The 16,684-nt window shown below is 50.8% G+C and overlaps 1 protein-coding gene across 3 annotated transcripts in view; it reads right to left on the bottom strand.

Moving 5' to 3' along the window:
• dnajc14 (DnaJ (Hsp40) homolog, subfamily C, member 14) overlaps positions 1-16,684 on the bottom strand; it is a 65,839-nt gene that overhangs the window by 1,315 nt on the left and 47,840 nt on the right. For 2 of the 3 annotated variants that reach the window (XM_072493746.1, XM_072493747.1), the window contains exon 6: positions 2,677-2,779. In XM_072493746.1, the coding sequence (XP_072349847.1) occupies positions 2,677-2,779 (103 nt within the window). Of the gene's footprint in view, positions 1-2,676; positions 2,799-16,684 lie in introns of all 3 variants that reach the window. The other variant, XM_072493748.1, reaches the window with a different exon arrangement.

The following is a 16,684-nucleotide window of genomic DNA, read 5'->3' as shown; positions in this document are numbered from 1 at the left end:
GTGTGGCTTTTTATTATTAACAAAGGGAAACATACTCCATTATTATTGAGTTTGGAACCATCTCTCCAGGCTGCTAGCTGAGCAGTATAATATAGCATTATTTTGCAGACCACAGACATTCACGCAAGTCTCAACTATTACACCATTTACACCTCCATGCTGCAAGTCAGTTAAAAAATATTAGAAATACAAATTTACAGCTGTGGTTTATACAATGACTGAGCCACTCAAAACATGGCTATTGTCTGTCAAATTGTATGCAACCATGATGCTGGTACCATTCTAAATTGACATAGCAACCTCCCAAGATTGACAAGCTACAAACCCAGAAAAGTTCCAGCTTTGATTCATAATCTGATTCATAATCTGTGCCAAGTTGGCTGATCTCAGGCAAGGTCAGAGAAAAGAGCAAAATAAAGTTCTTAGTTCTGATATTCTAACAAAGCATACCTGCAAGTGACCACATGAACATTATTAGGACACTGTATTGCCCTGGTGAGGGTTCACATGGAACACAAAGTGAGGGTGAGGGTTCACATGGAACTATGCTCGAGCCAGAGTGGGTGTTTTTAATGGCAGCACAGTGGTTAGCACTGTTGCTTCACAGCGCCAGGGATCCGGGTTCGATTCCCGACTTGGGTCACTGTCTGTGCGGGGTCTGCACAGGTTTCCTCCGGGTGCTCCGGTTTCCTCCCACAAGTCCCGAAAGACGTGCTGTTTGGTGAATTGGACACTCTGAATTCTCCCTCTGTGTACCCGAACAGGCGCCGGAGTGTGGCGACTAGGGGCTTTTCACAGTAACTTCATTGCAATGTTAACGTAAACCTACTTGTGACACCAATAAAGATTAAAATAATTATTATCAAGATCAAAGAGAAAATAGGATAAAATGAGGGGGGGGGGGGGGCGGAAAGAGAGAGAGCGGAGGCGGGGACGGATCATTTACAGAAGACAAACATTAAACTGCATGATAATGCTGATTTTAATGAGATATAAACCAGACAAGATAACACTTCTTTTCTTTTTTTAAATTGCTACATGACCCAATTCCGTATTGTGAAATTATCAGACCACTTTATACTCTAGGACGTATACTCAAGAGAAAATGAACCTAGTCTCGAAAGGTAATTCAGGCTGGAAAGAATCTGCATTCTTCATGAAGCGAAGAAACTACCGTAAAACTCTCACAACTCAATGAACATAGAACAGTACGGCACAGAAGAGGCCCTTCGGCCCTCGATGATGTGCCGAGCATTGTCAGAAATCAAGATCAAGCTATCCCACTCCCTGTCATTCTGGTGTGCTCCATGTGCCTATCCAATAACCGCTTGAAAGTTCCTAAAGTGTCCGACTCCACTATCACAGCAGGCAGTCCATTCCACACCCTAACCACTCTCTGAGTAAAGAACCTACCTCGGACATCCCTCCTATATCTCCCACCCTGAATCTTATAGTTATGCCCCCTTGTAACAGCTACATCCACCCGAGGAAATCGTCTCTGAACGTCCACTCTATCTATCCCCCTCATCATCTTATAACCTCTATTAAGTTGCCCCTCATCCTCCTCCGCTCCAAAGAGAAAAGCCCTAGCTCCCTCAACCTTTCCTCATAAGACCTATCCTGCAAACCAGGCAGCATCCTGGTAAATCTCCTTTGCACCCTTTCCAATGCTTCCACATCCTTCCTATAGTGAGGTGACCAGAACTGCACACAATACTCCAAATGTGGTCTCACCAGGGTCTTGTACAGTTGCAGCATAACCCCACGGCTCTTAAACTCAAGCCCCCTGTTAATAAACGCTAACACACTATAGGCCTTCTTCACGGCTCTATCCACTTGAGTGGCAACCTTCAGAGATCTGTAGACATGAACCCCAAGATCACTCTGTTCCTCCACATTCCTCAGAACCCTGCCGTTGACCCCGTAATCCGCTTTCAAATTTTTTTAACCAAAATGAATCACCTCACACTTATCAGGGTTAAACTCCATCTGCCATTTTTCGGCCCAGCTCTGCATCCGATCAATGTCTCGGTGAGGAATGAGGAAAAATATTTTTATGCTGCAAGTGGTTAGGATCTAGAATGTACTGCTCGAGTGTGGCGCTATCAAAAAGGAATTGGATGCTGAATGATTATAACACAGAAGGAAGTCATCATTCTGATAACTTTGGCATAGATAATTGAAAATCTGCACCAGACTATAACTATACAGCTAGATTTTATTCTACTCACCTTGATTTAATTATTGCAATTTATATTAGGCCAACTGGGACACTGCAATTCCTGCTAAAAAGGTACACAGGTAAGTGATTTCATCCAGGGGCTTCTAGCTCCTGTAAAGCTTGCCTGTGAATCCGCAATATTATCAAAGCAATATACTGCAGATGCTGGATATTGGAAATAAAAATAGAAAATGCTGGGTAATTCTGCAGGTTTGGCAGCAATTGTGGAGAGAGAAACCGAGTTAACATTTCTCGCCCGAGTTACTCTTCTTCAGAGACCTGAAGAGTCATATATCTCTCTCCACAGATGCTGCCAGACGTGCCGAGTTCATGCAGCATTTTCTGTGAATCTGAATTTCGATTGCTTCACTAAAATTCACCTTTAATGCCAGAGAAAATAGAGGGAGGAGAAAACAATTAGAACATTAATGCTGAACATCCTTCCATTTACCTACCTATGTCGACCACTGTTTCCAGAGGTTCGCGTAGCAAAGGATATATGGTAAGGAACATGATGTCTATCAGGAGATATTCCAACCCTCTGACATCCAGCCCATTCTGAAGAGAAAAGAGAAAACAAAAATGGAGTTACTGAATTCCTGTGGTTCCGCATGACTTGTCAAGAATCATAGAATCCCAGAAGGCACGGTGGCGCAGTGGTTAGCACTGCTGCCTCAGGGCGCCGAGGACCCGGGTTTGATCCCGTCCCGGGTCATTGTCTGTGTGGAGTTTGCACATTTCTCCCAGTGTCTGTGTGGATCTCACCCAATCCAAGAGTACAAAGAACAGTACAGCACAGGAACAGGCCCTTCGGCCCTCCAAGCCTGCACCGACCATGTCTAAAGTCTGCACTTACAGAGTCCGTATCCTTCCATTCCCACCCTATTCATATTTTTGTCTAGATGTCCCTTAAATGCCGCTATCGTACCTCCCCAGTCAGCAAGTTCCATATATTTACCACCTTCTACGTAAAGAACTTGCCTCGCACATCTGCTCTAAACTTTTCCCCGCGCACTTGAAACCTATGTCCCAGAGTACTTGACTCTCCTACCCTAGGAAAGAGCATCTGACTATCCACTCTGTCCATGCCACTCAATCTTGTAGATCTCCATCATGTCGCCCCTCAACCTCCGTCGTTCCAGTGAGAACAGACAGAGTTTATCTAACCTCTCCTCATAGCTAATGCCTTCCATACCAGGCAACATCCTAGTAAAGCGCTTCTGCACCCTCTCGAGAGCATCCACATCCTTCTGGTAGTGTGGCGACCAGAATTGTACACAATATTCTAAATGAGGCCTAACTAGGGTCCTGTACAGCTGCAACATGACTTGCCAATTTTTATATTCAGTGCCCCGGCCGATGAAGGCCAGCATGCCGTATGCCTTCTTGACCACCTTATCCACATGAGTTGCCACTGTCAGTGATCGGTGTCAGTACTCACAAGAGTTCCACCATTTATTGTGTAATTCCTACATGCATTGGACCTTCCAAAGTGCGTTACCTCACACTTGTCCGGATTAAACTCCATCTGCCATTTCTCTGCCCAAGACTCCAACCAGTTTACATCCTGCTGTATCCTCTGACAATCCTCTTCACTATCCGCAACTCCACCAATTCTGGTGTCGTCTGCGAACTTACTAATCAGACCAGCTACATTTTCTTCCAAATCATTTATATATACTACAAACAGCAAAGGCCCCAGAACTGACCCCTGTGGTAACACTGCTAGTCACAGCCTACCATTCAGAAAAGCATCCTTCTACTGCTACCCTAGCTAGTTCTTGCTAACTTGCCAACTCACCCCTGATCCCGTGTGACTTCACCTTTTGTAGCAGTCTACCAAGAGGGACCTTGTCAAAGGCTTTAGTGAAGTCCATGAATACAACATCTACTATCTTTCCCTCAATTATCATCTTAGTGACCTCCTCGAAAAACTCGATCGAATTAGTGAGACACGACCTCCCCTTCACAAAACCATGCTGTCCATCACTAATATGGCCATTTGTTTCCAAATGTGAGTAAATCCTATCTCTGAGAATCTTTTCCAATAATTTCCCTACCACTGACGTAAGGCTCACCGGCCTATAATTTCCTGGATTATCCCTGCTGCCTTACTTAAACAATGGAACAACATTTTTTTTTTTTTTTTTTATAAATATATTTATTAGAGTTGTTTACCAACACAATTTTTCCCCCTTACAAACAATAACCCCCCCCCCCCCCCCCCCCCCGTAACAAAAGAACACAAAATCGCACTGAGCAAGATATATACATGGCAAAATGGTATATTTACATAGCTTTATACACTGGCTCTCTCCTGCCAGTTTTCCCCCCCGCCCTTCACGTTAACTCCTGCTCATCCCCCCCCCCCCCCCAGGGTTGCTGCTGCTGCTGCTGACCGATCTTCCTCTAACGCTCCGCGAGATAGTCTAGGAACGGTTGCCACCGCCTGTAGAACCCCTGCACAGACCCTCTCAAGGCGAACTTAATCCTCTCCAACTTTATGAACCCAGCCATATCATTTATCCAGGCCTCCACGCTGGGGGGCTTCGCCTCCTTCCACATTAGCAAGATCCTTCGCCGGGCTTCTAGGGACGCAAAGGCCAGAATGCCGGCCTCTTTCGCCTCCTGCACTCCCGGCTCGTCCACTACTCCAAGTATTGCTAGCCCCCAGCTTGGCTTGACCCGGACTTTCACCACTTGAGATATTGCTCCTGCCACTCCCCTCCAGAACCCCTCCAGTGCCGGGCATGACCAAAACAGATGGGCATGGTTCGCCGGACTCCCTGAACAGCTTCCACATCTGTCCTCTCCCCCAAAGAACCTACTCAACCTCGCCCCTGTGGTGTTGGGTGTTCTAACACACAGAAGAGCCAACACAGTTGCATATGGTACAACACTTGTTTATTTAAACTCACTATTTACAACTTGGTCTTTGCACTCTGCACGTGGGGGGCTCCCTGCTTGTGGTGTTTCAACAGCTCTTTCATGCTTCCTTCTCCCCAGACCTACTGACCTCCAGGTGTCGTGCTCGTGCTTTTTATGTGGTTGGTGTTCTTGTCTGTGATTGGTTGTGGTGTTGTGTACTCTGATTTGCCTGTTAGTGTGTCCATCATGATGTGTGTGTTTGAATATCATGACATCCCCCCTTTTTACAAAGATATGTGCCTACGTGGTAATAAATATGATCGTGACGTGAGTGCATCTAAGAGTGTGTGTGTGTCGTGTGCAGCATGTGTCTATGACGGAACTATGTACATGGGGCGATGTCGAGTGCGTCACATGAATCCAGTTGTACCATAACATAACAGAAATTCGAACGAGAGAAGAAGAAAAAAAATTTTGAACAGTTGTCCAGTCAGACGACATCTGGAACGATAAACAACAACAGGTTATCATGTAAAATTGTCCAACTTATTAAACATATGAACTGTATTATAAGTCCATTCTAATGGGTTTGCGACGAATTCGGGTTGACCGCCTTAAGGGTGGATCAAGAACCACCGGCTGCTGTGCAGGCATGGCCATGGGTGGCGATGGAAAGGGCGTGATGTGCGGCAGCTCCACAAAGTCATCCTCGGAAGCCTGTTGAGGATCTGGCGTGTTGTGTGGCTGTGAACGTGGAAGTCGGCGAAGGGCGCGCCGATTGCGGCGACGCACGGAACCATCCGGCATGCGAACCAGGAACGAGCGGGGAGCCACTTGTCGGAGGACTTCGGCCGGTGCTGACCAGCCACCATACGGTTGATGGACGCGTACTTTGTCTCCGGAGGACAGGGGGGGCAGGTCCGTCGCTCGTGTGTCGTACCGACCTTTCTGGCGATCACGCTGCAGTTGCATGTCCCGAAGAACCGCCTCATGGTCTGTTGTCGGTGCCAGGACGGAAGGTACCGTCGTCCTGAGGGAGCGACCCATTAGTAGCTGCGCTGGCGAGAGGCCCGTGGATAACGGGGCCGATCGATAGGCCAGCAAGGCAAGGTTAAAGTCCGATCCGGCATCAGCCGCCTTGCACAGGAGCCGCTTTGCGATGTGGACACCCTTTTCAGCCTTCCCGTTCGATTGTGGATGCAGAGGGCTGGATGTCACATGAGTGAAACCATATGCTGCGGCAAAGGACGACCATTCACGGCTGGCAAAACAAGGTCCATTGTCTGACATGACAGTCCTTGGAATGCCATGGCGAGCAAACGTTTCCTTGCAGGCCCCAATGACTGCGGACGACGTCAGATCATGGAGAGGCATGACTTCCGGGTAGTTTGAGAAGTAGTCTATAATAACAATGTAATCTCTGCCGAGCGCGTGAAATAGGTCAACACCCACCTTCGCCCAGGGGGACGTCACCATCTCGTGTGGTAGAAGTGTTTCCGGAGGTTGCGCCGGCTGAAACCTCTGACAGGTTGTGCAGTTGAGCACCATGTTGGCTATGTCTTCATTAATACCCGGCCAATATACCGCCGCCCGGGCCCTTCGTCTGCATTTTTCGACACCCAGGTGGCCTTCGTGTAGTTGACGAAGAATCATCTGGCGCACACTGTGTGGAATGACGATCCTATGCGATTTCATAAGGACCCCGTCTATATTGGTGAGATCATCTCGCACATTGTAAAACTGGGGGCACTGCCCTTTTAGCCACCCTTCCGTCATGTGGCGCATCACTCGCTGCAGCAGAGGGTCAGTCGCCGTCTCTGCGCGTATGTGGGCCAGACAAGGATCATCAGCTGGCATATTTGCTGCTGTCAGAGTCACGTGTGCCTCAATTTGACGCACGAACCCCTCCGCATCTGGTGGTGTGCTCACTGCTCGGGAAAGAGTGTCCGCCACTATGAGTTCCTTCCCCGGAGTGTAGATCAGTTCAAAATCGTACCTCCTGAGTTTGAGTAAGATGCGCTGGAGGCGAGGAGTCATGTCGTTCAGGTCTTTGTTAATGATGTTGACCAGGGGGCGGTGGTCAGTTTCGACCGTGAATCGTGGCAGGCCATACACATAGTCGTGGAACTTGTCCAGTCCAGTTAACAAGCCCAGGCATTCTTTTTCGATTTGCGCGTAGCGCTGTTCGGTAGGGGTCATGGCTCGTGAGGCATACGCAACCGGGGCCCATGATGACGTGCTGTCTTTTTGCAGGAGTACCGCTCCAATACCAGATTGGCTGGCGTCTGTTGAGATCTTTGTAGGGCGAGTCGCGTCAAAGAAGGCCAGCACTGGTGCCGTGACCAGTTTGTGCTTGAGCTCCTCCCATTCCTGCTGATGCGACTGGTGCCAGTTGAATTCCGTCGATTTTTTTACGAGATGGCGCATGTTTGTTGTATGAGAAGCCAGGTTGGGAATGAACTTCCCAAGGAAGTTGACCATGCCCAGGAATCTTAAGACAGCCTTCTTGTCAGCCGGTCGTGGCATGGCTGTGATGGCGCTAACCTTGTCTGCATCGGGACGGACCCCGGACCTTGAGATGTGGTCCCCGAGGAATTTCAGCTCCGTCTGGCCGAAAGCACACTTCGCACGGTTGAGACGCAGGCCATTTTGCCGTATGCGGGTGAAGACACGTCGAAGACGATGCATGTGTTCCTGCGGAGTGGTGGACCAAATGATGATATCGTCCACATATACACGTACCCCTTCGATGCCTTCCATCATCTGCTCCATAATGCGGTGGAATACTTCAGATGCCGAAATGATGCCGAATGGCATCCGGTTGTAGCAGAATCTGCCAAAAGGGGTGTTGAATGTGCATAGTCTTCGGCTGGCCGGGTCCAGTTGGATCTGCCAGAATCCTTTGGACGCATCCAATTTAGTGAATATGTTGGCTCGCGCCATCTCGCTGGTGAGGTCTTCTCGTTTTGGGATGGGATAGTGTTCCCGCATGATGTTGTTGTTCAGATCTTTTGGATCTATACATATACGGAGCTCGCCAGAGGGCTTCTTTACACAGACCATGGAGCTGACCCATGGCGTGGGCTCCGTGACCTTGGATAGGACCCCTTGGTCCTGAAGAATCTGCAGTTGTGCCTTGAGGCGGTCTTTGAGAGGCGCAGGAACCCTGCGAGGTGCGTGAACGACAGGGATGGCGTCCGGTCTGAGTCGAATCTTGTACGTGTGTGGCAATGTCCCCATGCCTTCAAAAACCTCCTGGTTGTGAGCGAGGAGGGAATGGAGATTCGCGTGGAACTCAGCATCCGGGAAGTCGGATATCTCATCTGGAGAGAGAGACATGATGCGCTGTACCAGGTGAAGGACCTTACACGCTTGTGCGCCCAGTAACGAGTCCTTTGATGAGCCCACAACTTCGAAGGGGAGTGTGGCCGTGTACCCCTTGTGAGTCACCTGTAGCTGGCAAGATCCTACGGACGGGATAACGTTCCCGTTATAGTCAACCATTTGAAGCCGGGATGGTGTGATGAGTGGTTTGACCTTCATGGCCTGGACTGCAGAGTAAGCAATCAGGTTGGCGGATGCGCCGGTGTCCAGACGGAAGGCGACGCGCGATCGGTTGACCGTCAGGGTGGCACACCACTCATCGTCTGGATTGATGGCATTGACCTTGTTGACATCAATGACGGCAACTCTGAAGTCATCCTGGTCATCTGCATCACTTAACTGGAAGTCTTGATGCGTGGGCTGGACGGTCCTGACTCGTGTGCGAGGTTGTCGAGGATGCGCCGGATCCATGGGTTGAGCCGCACGACAGCGGGCTGCGTAGTGGCCTATCATGGCACATCTGTTGCACTGTTGGTATTTTGCAGGACATTGCCCTTTTAAGTGTAGACCTCCACACTTGCTGCACGTCATGACGTCACGGCGTTCGTTGCGCCACTGCGCATGCGCAGTGCGATCTTGCGGTGGGCGCGCCTGCGCAGTGCGTCCCTCGTTGTGGCCGTTATTCTTGGCGCGCACCTGCGCGGGAGACCGCGAAAAGCGCGGGAAGCGGCCGCTGTCGTCCGGGCCGTGGGGCGGGAAGAAATCGACGGCCTGGATGCGTTCAACGTCGTGGGCGGCCTGGCTTGCCGATTCGACGGCTGGGGACCCCCTCCGTGCCAACTCGGACGCCTGAAATCGGGCAAAACGGCAGGTCGCATTTTCATGGAGGACACAGGCTTCCACAGCAGACGCTAAGGTGAGGCTCTTTATTTTAAGAAGCTGCTGGCGTAGGCCACTGGAGGCAACGCCAAAAACAATCTGGTCCCTGATCATGGACTCTGTGGTGGTGCCGTAACCGCAGGACTGCGCTAGAATCCGGAGGTGCGTCAAAAAGGGTTGAAAAAGCTCCTCCTTACCTTGCAGGCGTTGCTGAAAGATGTATCTTTCGAAAGTTTCGTTTACTTCAGTTTGAAAGTGCTGGTCCATTTTGAGGATGACCGTGTCATATTTGGCCTGGTTTTCGCCTTCCTCGAACACCAGTGAATTAAAGACATCATTTGGGTGGGGGCCTGCGTAGAAGAGGAGCATTGCAATCTTCGAATCATCCGAGACATTCTGTTTTTCGGTGGCACGGATGTACAGGTCAAATCGCTGCCTGTAGAGCTTCCAGTTGGTGCCTAGGTTCCCCGTGACTTGCATCGGCTGCGGTTTGCCGGTGTGGTCCATGTCCAGAATGGCAGGTTGGTAGGCAGGTATCGATCCACTCCTGTACCATGTGGTGTTGGGTGTTCTAACACACAGAAGAGCCAACACAGTTGCATATGGTACAACACTTGTTTATTTAAACTCACTATTTACAACTTGGTCTTTGCACTCTGCACGTGGGGGGCTCCCTGCTTGTGGTGTTTCAACAGCTCTTTCATGCTTCCTTCTCCCCAGACCTACTGACCTCCAGGTGTCGTGCTCGTGCTTTTTATGTGGTTGGTGTTCTTGTCTGTGATTGGTTGTGGTGTTGTGTACTCTGATTTGCCTGTTAGTGTGTCCATCATGATGTGTGTGTTTGAATATCATGACAGCCCCCATCAAGTGCTCTCTGTGAACCACCTTAAATTGTATCAGGCTGAGCCCGGCACATGAGGAGGAGGAATTAACCCTACCCAGGACATCTGCCCACAAACCTTCCTCGATCTCCTCCCCCAGCTCCTCCTCCCATTTACCCTTCAACTCTTCTGCTAGCGCTTCCCCCTCTTCTTTCATCTCTTGGTGTATTGCCGAAACCTTGCCCTCCCCGACCAATACACCCGAGATCACCCGGTCTTGAATTTCTTGTGCCGGGAGCAACGGGAATTCCCTGACCTGTCGCCTCACAAAAGCCCTCACCTGCATATATCTAAATGCATTTCCCGGGGGGGAACTCAAACTTCTCCTCCAGTGCCCCTAGGCTCGCAAATGTCCTGTCAATTAACAGGTCCCCCATTCTTCTAATCCCTGCCCGATGCCAGCCCTGGAACCCCCCCGTCCATCTTCCCCGGGACAAACCGGTGGTTACCCCGATCGGGGACCACACCGAGGCTCCCACTGCACCCCTGTGCAGTCTCCACTGGCCCCAGATCCTTAACGTTGCTGCCACCACCGGGCTCGTGGTATACTTTGATGGCGAGAACGGCAGCGGTGCCGTCACCAACGCCCCCAAGCCCGTTCCTTTACAGGACGCCATCTCCATCCTCTTCCATGCCGCCCCCCTCTCCCTCCATATGGGCAGCACGGTAGCATGGTGGTTAGCACAATTGCTTCACAGCTCCAGGGTCCCAGGTTCAATTCCCAGCTTAGGTCACGGTCTGTGTGGAGTCTGCACGTTCTCCCCGTGTGTGCGTGGGTTTCCTCCGGGGGCTCCGGTTTCCTCCCACAGTCCAAAGATGTGCAGGTTAGGTGGATTGGCCATGATAAATTGCCCTTAGTGTCCAAAATTGCCCTTAGTGTTGGGTGGGGTTACTGGGTTATGGGGATAGGGTGGAGGTGTGGACTTAGGTAGGGTGCTCTTTCAAAAAGAGCTGGTGCAGACTCGATGGGCCGAATGGCCTCCTTCTGCACTATAAATTCTATGAAACCCACTTGCGGATCATCGCCACATTTGCTGCCCAGTAGTAGCTCCCTAGGTTTGGCAGCGCCAACCCTCCTCGGTCCCTACTGCGTTCCAGGAACCCTCGGGGTCTTACCCTCGGGGTCTTATTCGCCCACACAAACCCCATAATACTCCTACCTACTCTCTTGAAAAAGCCCTTGGTGATCACGATGGGAAGGCACTGAAACACAAACAAAAACCCCCTCCACCCTCGGGATGAGCGCCCTGCCCAGAACAAAGAAATCTATCCGGGAGTAGGCTTTGTGCACGTGGGAGAAGAAAGAAAATTCCCTAGCCTGCGGTCTTGCAAACCTCCATGGGTCCACTCCCCCCATCTGATCCATAAACCCAGAGCACCTTGGCCGCCGCCGGCCTCTTTCCAGTCCTTGATTTGGAGCGGTCCAGTGCTGGATCCAACACCGTATTGAAATCGCCTCCCATTATCAGGCCTCCTACCTCCTGGTCCAGAATGCGCCCCAACATGCGCTTCATGAATCCAGCATCATCCCAGTTCGGGGCGTATACATTTACCAACACCACCCACGTCCCTTGCAGCCTACCACTCACCATCACATATCTCCCTCCATTGTCCGCTACGATAGTCTTGGCCTCAAATGACACACGCTTTCCCACCAAAATTGCCACTCTATTTTTTGCGTCCAGTCCAGAGTGAAATACCTGTCCTACCCATCCCCTTCTTAACCTGACCTGGTCCGCCACCTTCAGGTGTGTCTCTTGGAGCATGGCCACGTCTGCCTTCAGTACTTCAAGTGCGCGAACACTCGAGCCCTCTTCACCGGCCCATTCAGGCCCCTCACGTTCCACGTTATCAGCAGGATTGGAGGGGCTCTCATCCCCCCGCCGACTAGCCATCTCCTTTTCTGGGCCAGTCCCATGTCCGCATCTCCCTCGCCCTCCAATCCCCCAGCCGGGGGACCTCCGTCCCGACCACCTCTTCTGTGTCCCATTCCCTTTCGGCCAGTGCGGCAGCAACCCTTCCCCATCCCGCAAGACCCCTGTCTAGCTGTTTTGCTCCCCCGATATCACTCCCGTAAGTCAGCTGTAGCCCGCTGACCCCGGCTTCCTCCGCCGTCCCTTTGACCCCCCCCCCCCCCCGTCCCTTTGACCCCCCCCCCCCCCCCCCCCCCCGTCCCTTTGACCCCCCCCCCCCCCCCCCCCCCCCCGTCCCTTTGACCCCCCCCCCCCCCCCCCCCCCCCCCCCCCCGGTGTGGAAGTCTCCCAATCCATATACGTTCCTTCTTTCCCCTTCCCACGCGCGGGAAAAAAAAACCCGCGCTTTCAAAGGCTTGCCCCGCCCCCTCTGGCGCAGCTCCTGTCGCGGCCTTGTCTCTCTCCCCCAGCCCATATAACATTTCCGGTGCGTGATTGACCCCCTATATACAACAACCACAACACATCAAACCTCAAACATCCCCCCCACCCTCACAAAACCTCAGTTAGAGTCCAACTTTTCGGCTTGTACAAACGTCCACGCCTCTTCAGACATTTCGAAGTAGTAGTGTTGGCCCTTGTATGTGACCCACATACTGCTGGCTGCAGCATTCCGAATTTCACTTCTTTCCGGTACAACGCCACTTTGGCCCGGTTGAAACCCGCTCTCCGCTTAGCAACCTCCGTGCTCCAATCCGAATATACCCGGACCTCTGCATTGTCCCACTTGCTGCTCCGCTCCTTCTTGGCCCATTTCAGGACCCTCTCTCTGTCCGTAAACCGGTGAAATCTCACCACAATCGCCCTTGGCGGCTCATTTGCCTTGGGCTTCCTCGCCAGCACCCGGTGCGCCCCGTCCAGCTCCAGCGACCTCGAAGGGGCCTCCGCGCCCATCATCGCCCCGATTATCGTGCCCACATATGCCGCGGCATCGGCCCCCTCCACTCCTTCAGGGAGACCAAGGATCCGCAGATTCTTTCTCCTCGACCTGTTCTTCAAGTCTTCCCGCCCACTTCTTGTGTAGCGCCTCGTGCTGCTCCACTCTCACCGCCAGGCCCAAGAGCTCGTCCTCATTCTCACTCTCTCTTTTCTGGACTTCCTGGATCTTCACCTCGTGGGCCTTCTGGGTTATCCCTAGTCCTTCAATTACCGCCAGCATAGGCGCCAGCATCTCCTTACGCAGCTCCTCGAAGCAGCGCTTGATGAAATCCTGCATCTCCTCTTTGTCCCTGGCCGCCGCCATTTTGCTTTTTTTCCCTCGCTTCTCCCGCTGCTCCAATGCCGCTTTTTTGGCCGTTGCACTTCGGGTCCGGTCCATAAAAGTTGGTAGGGGACCTCTCTCTTCTCTTCCCCACGGGTTGTCTGTGAAAAAATTCCGTTGGGGCTCCTCTCGCGAGCCCGAAAGTCCGTGATCGCGGGAGCTGCCGAATCGTGCGGCTTAGCTCCGCATAGCCGCAACCGGAAGTCACAATGGAACAACATTGGCTACTCTCCAGTCTTTTGGAACTTCACCTGTTGCCAATGAGGATACAAAGATTACGGTCAAGGCCCCAGCAATTTCCTCCCTTGCTTCCCTCAGTATTCTGGGGTAGATTCCATCAGGCCCTGGGGACTTATCTACTTTAATGCTTTTTAAGATACCCAACACCTCCTCTTTATTAATATCAACATGACTCAGAATATCTACACACTCTACCCTATACTCCTCATCTACCAAGCCCTTCTCTTTGGGGAATACTGAGGCAAAGTATTCATTTAGTATCTCTCCCATTTCCTCTGGCTCCATACATAGATTTCTTCCAATATCCTTGAATGGACCAACCCTTTCTCTGGCTACCCTCTTGCTCTTACATATGTATAAAACGCTGTAATCCTGTTTGCCACTGACATTTCATGACCCCTTTTAGCCTTCCTAACTCCTATCTTAAGTTCCTTCCTACTGGTTTTATATTCTTCATGGGCTTCATCTGTCCCAAGCCTTTTAGACCTTACAAATGCTTCCGTTTTCTTTTTGACAAGATTCATAATATCCCTCGTTATCCAGGGTTCTCTACACTTTCCACCCTTATCTTTCGTCCTCACAGGATTCAGGTACATGCCGGTCCTGAATTCTAATCAACTGACATTTGAAAGCCTCCCACATGCCGGATCTTCCCTCAAAAAGCCTCGCCCAGTCAACACTCTCCAGATCCTGCCTATTGCTGTTGTAATTTGCCTTTCCCCAGTCTAACAACTTCACCTGAGGACCACTCTTGTCCTTTTCCATAAGCAGCTTAAAACATACAGAATTATGATTCCCGAAATTATCTCCTACTGAAACTTCGATCAAAGATGCAAGATGCATTTGAATGAGTCTTTGCAGGTAATTAAGTCTTTCCAGATCCAGACGGAGCACCTGGAGAGAGGGTTAATCACAGATTAAAGAGGTGTGAATTGTCTCAACCCGAAGATCAGAGGACGTCCTATCGTATCAGGCAATGGGACCCTGTGTGAGAACCTCTCTGGCTACATCGAAGGCATCTTGAAACCCATCGTACAAGGTGCGCCCAGCTTCTGTCGCGATACGATGGACTTCTTACAGAAACTCAGCACCCATGGACCAGTTGAACCAGGAACATGCCTCGTCACAATGGACGTCTCGGCACTCTACACCAGCATCCCCCACGACGACGGCATTGCTGCAACACCCTCCGTACTCAACACCGACAACTGCCAATCTCCAGACGCAATTCTGCAACTCATCCGCTTCATTCATTCTGGATCGCTAGGCAGGAATGTTGCCTTCCAGTCGGGGAACACTTCAGCAGTCAAGGGCATTCAGCCTCTGATCTCCAGGTAAGCGTTCTCCAAGGCGGCCTTCAGGACGCACAACAATGCAGAATCGTCGAGCAGAAACTTATTGCCAAGTTCCGCACACGAGTACGGCCTCAACTGGGACCTTGGATTCATGTCGCATTACATTCACCCCCCCACCGTCCGGCCTGGGCTTGCGAAATCCTACCAACTGTCCTGGCTTGAGACAATTCACACCTCTTGAACCTGTGATTATCCCTCTCTCCAGTTGCTTCGTCTGGACCTGTAAAGACTTAATTACCTGCAAAGACTCGCATTCAAAGTATCATCTTGCATCTTTGACTTTGTTTATATATATATATATATATATATATATATATGTTTCTGGAACCCACCGCTTCATTCACCTGAGGAAGCAGTGCTCCGAAAGCTAGTGATTCGAAACAAACCTGCTGGACTTTAACCTGGTGTTATAAGACTTCTTACGAAACCAAGTTTCTGTAATAGCAACATCATAATTCCACGTAATCCAAGCTCTAAATTCATCTGTTTTACCTGAAATACTCCTCGCATTGAAACTAATGCACTTCAGCCCACCAGCCCCGCTGCGTTGCCCAACCACTCCCTGCCTGCTCTTACTCTTAATCTTCCAGACCTTAGTCTGTAGCTCTCACTCAATTATTTCTCCCGCTAACCTACTGCTCTTGTTCCCCCCCCCCCCTTGCCATACTAGGCAGTTCAATCTGTTTCTCTGCCTTCCACTTTTCTCCTTACTAGCTTTTGTTCTTGTCCCCTCTTTACTACCCTCAGACTTTCTGCATTGGTTCCCACCCCCCTGCCACTTTAGTTTAAACCCTCCCCAACAGCGCTAGCAACCCCCCCCCACCGCCCGCCCAATGACATTGGTTCCAGTCCTGCCCAGGTGTAGGCCGCCCAATTTGTAATGGTCCCACCTCTCCCAGAACCGGTTCCAATGTCCCAACATTCTGAACCCCTCCCTCCTGCACCATCTCTCAAGCCACACATTCATCCTGTCTATCCTGACATTCCTACGCTGACTAGCTCGTGGCACTGGTAGCAATCCTGAGATTACTACCTTTGAGGTCCTACTTTTTAGTTTAGCTCCTAACTCCCTAAATTCAGCATGTAGGACCTAATCCCGTTTTTTTACCTATATCGTTGGTGCCTATATGCACCATGACAGCTGGCTGTTCAGCCTCCCCCTTTAGAATGCCCTGCAGGTGCTCAGAGACATCCAAGAGGCAACATACCTTCCTGAAGTCTCGTTTGCCTCCGCAGAAACCAGTCTACTCTCCTTACAATCGAATCCCCTAACACTATAGCTCTACCACTTTTTCCTGCCCTCCTGTAAAGCAGAGCCAGCCACAGTGCCATGAACTTGGCTACTGCTGCCTTCCTAGGTGGATTGGCCATGCTAAATTGCCCCTTAACTGGAATTTTTTTTTAAAAAAATCATAGAATCCCCACAGTGCAGAAGGAGGCCATAGGCCATTCGGCCCATCGAGTCTGCATCAACCCTCTGAAAGGGCACCCTGTCCCCATAACCCTACCTAACCTTTTGGACACTAAGGGTCAATTTATCAGGGCCAATCCACCAAATGTACACATCTTTGGACTGTGGAAGGAAACAGGAGCACCCGGAGGAAACCCACGCAGACACATGGAGAACGTGTAAACTCCACACAGTCAGGGATCGAACCTGGGTCCCTGGCACTGAGGCAGCA

The sequence above is a fragment of the Scyliorhinus torazame genome, chromosome X, assembly GCF_047496885.1.
Source record: "Scyliorhinus torazame isolate Kashiwa2021f chromosome X, sScyTor2.1, whole genome shotgun sequence".
NCBI lineage: Eukaryota > Metazoa > Chordata > Chondrichthyes > Carcharhiniformes > Scyliorhinidae > Scyliorhinus > Scyliorhinus torazame.
Note: the sequence above shows the minus strand (reverse complement) of the source record. Positions and strands in the feature narration are given on the sequence as shown.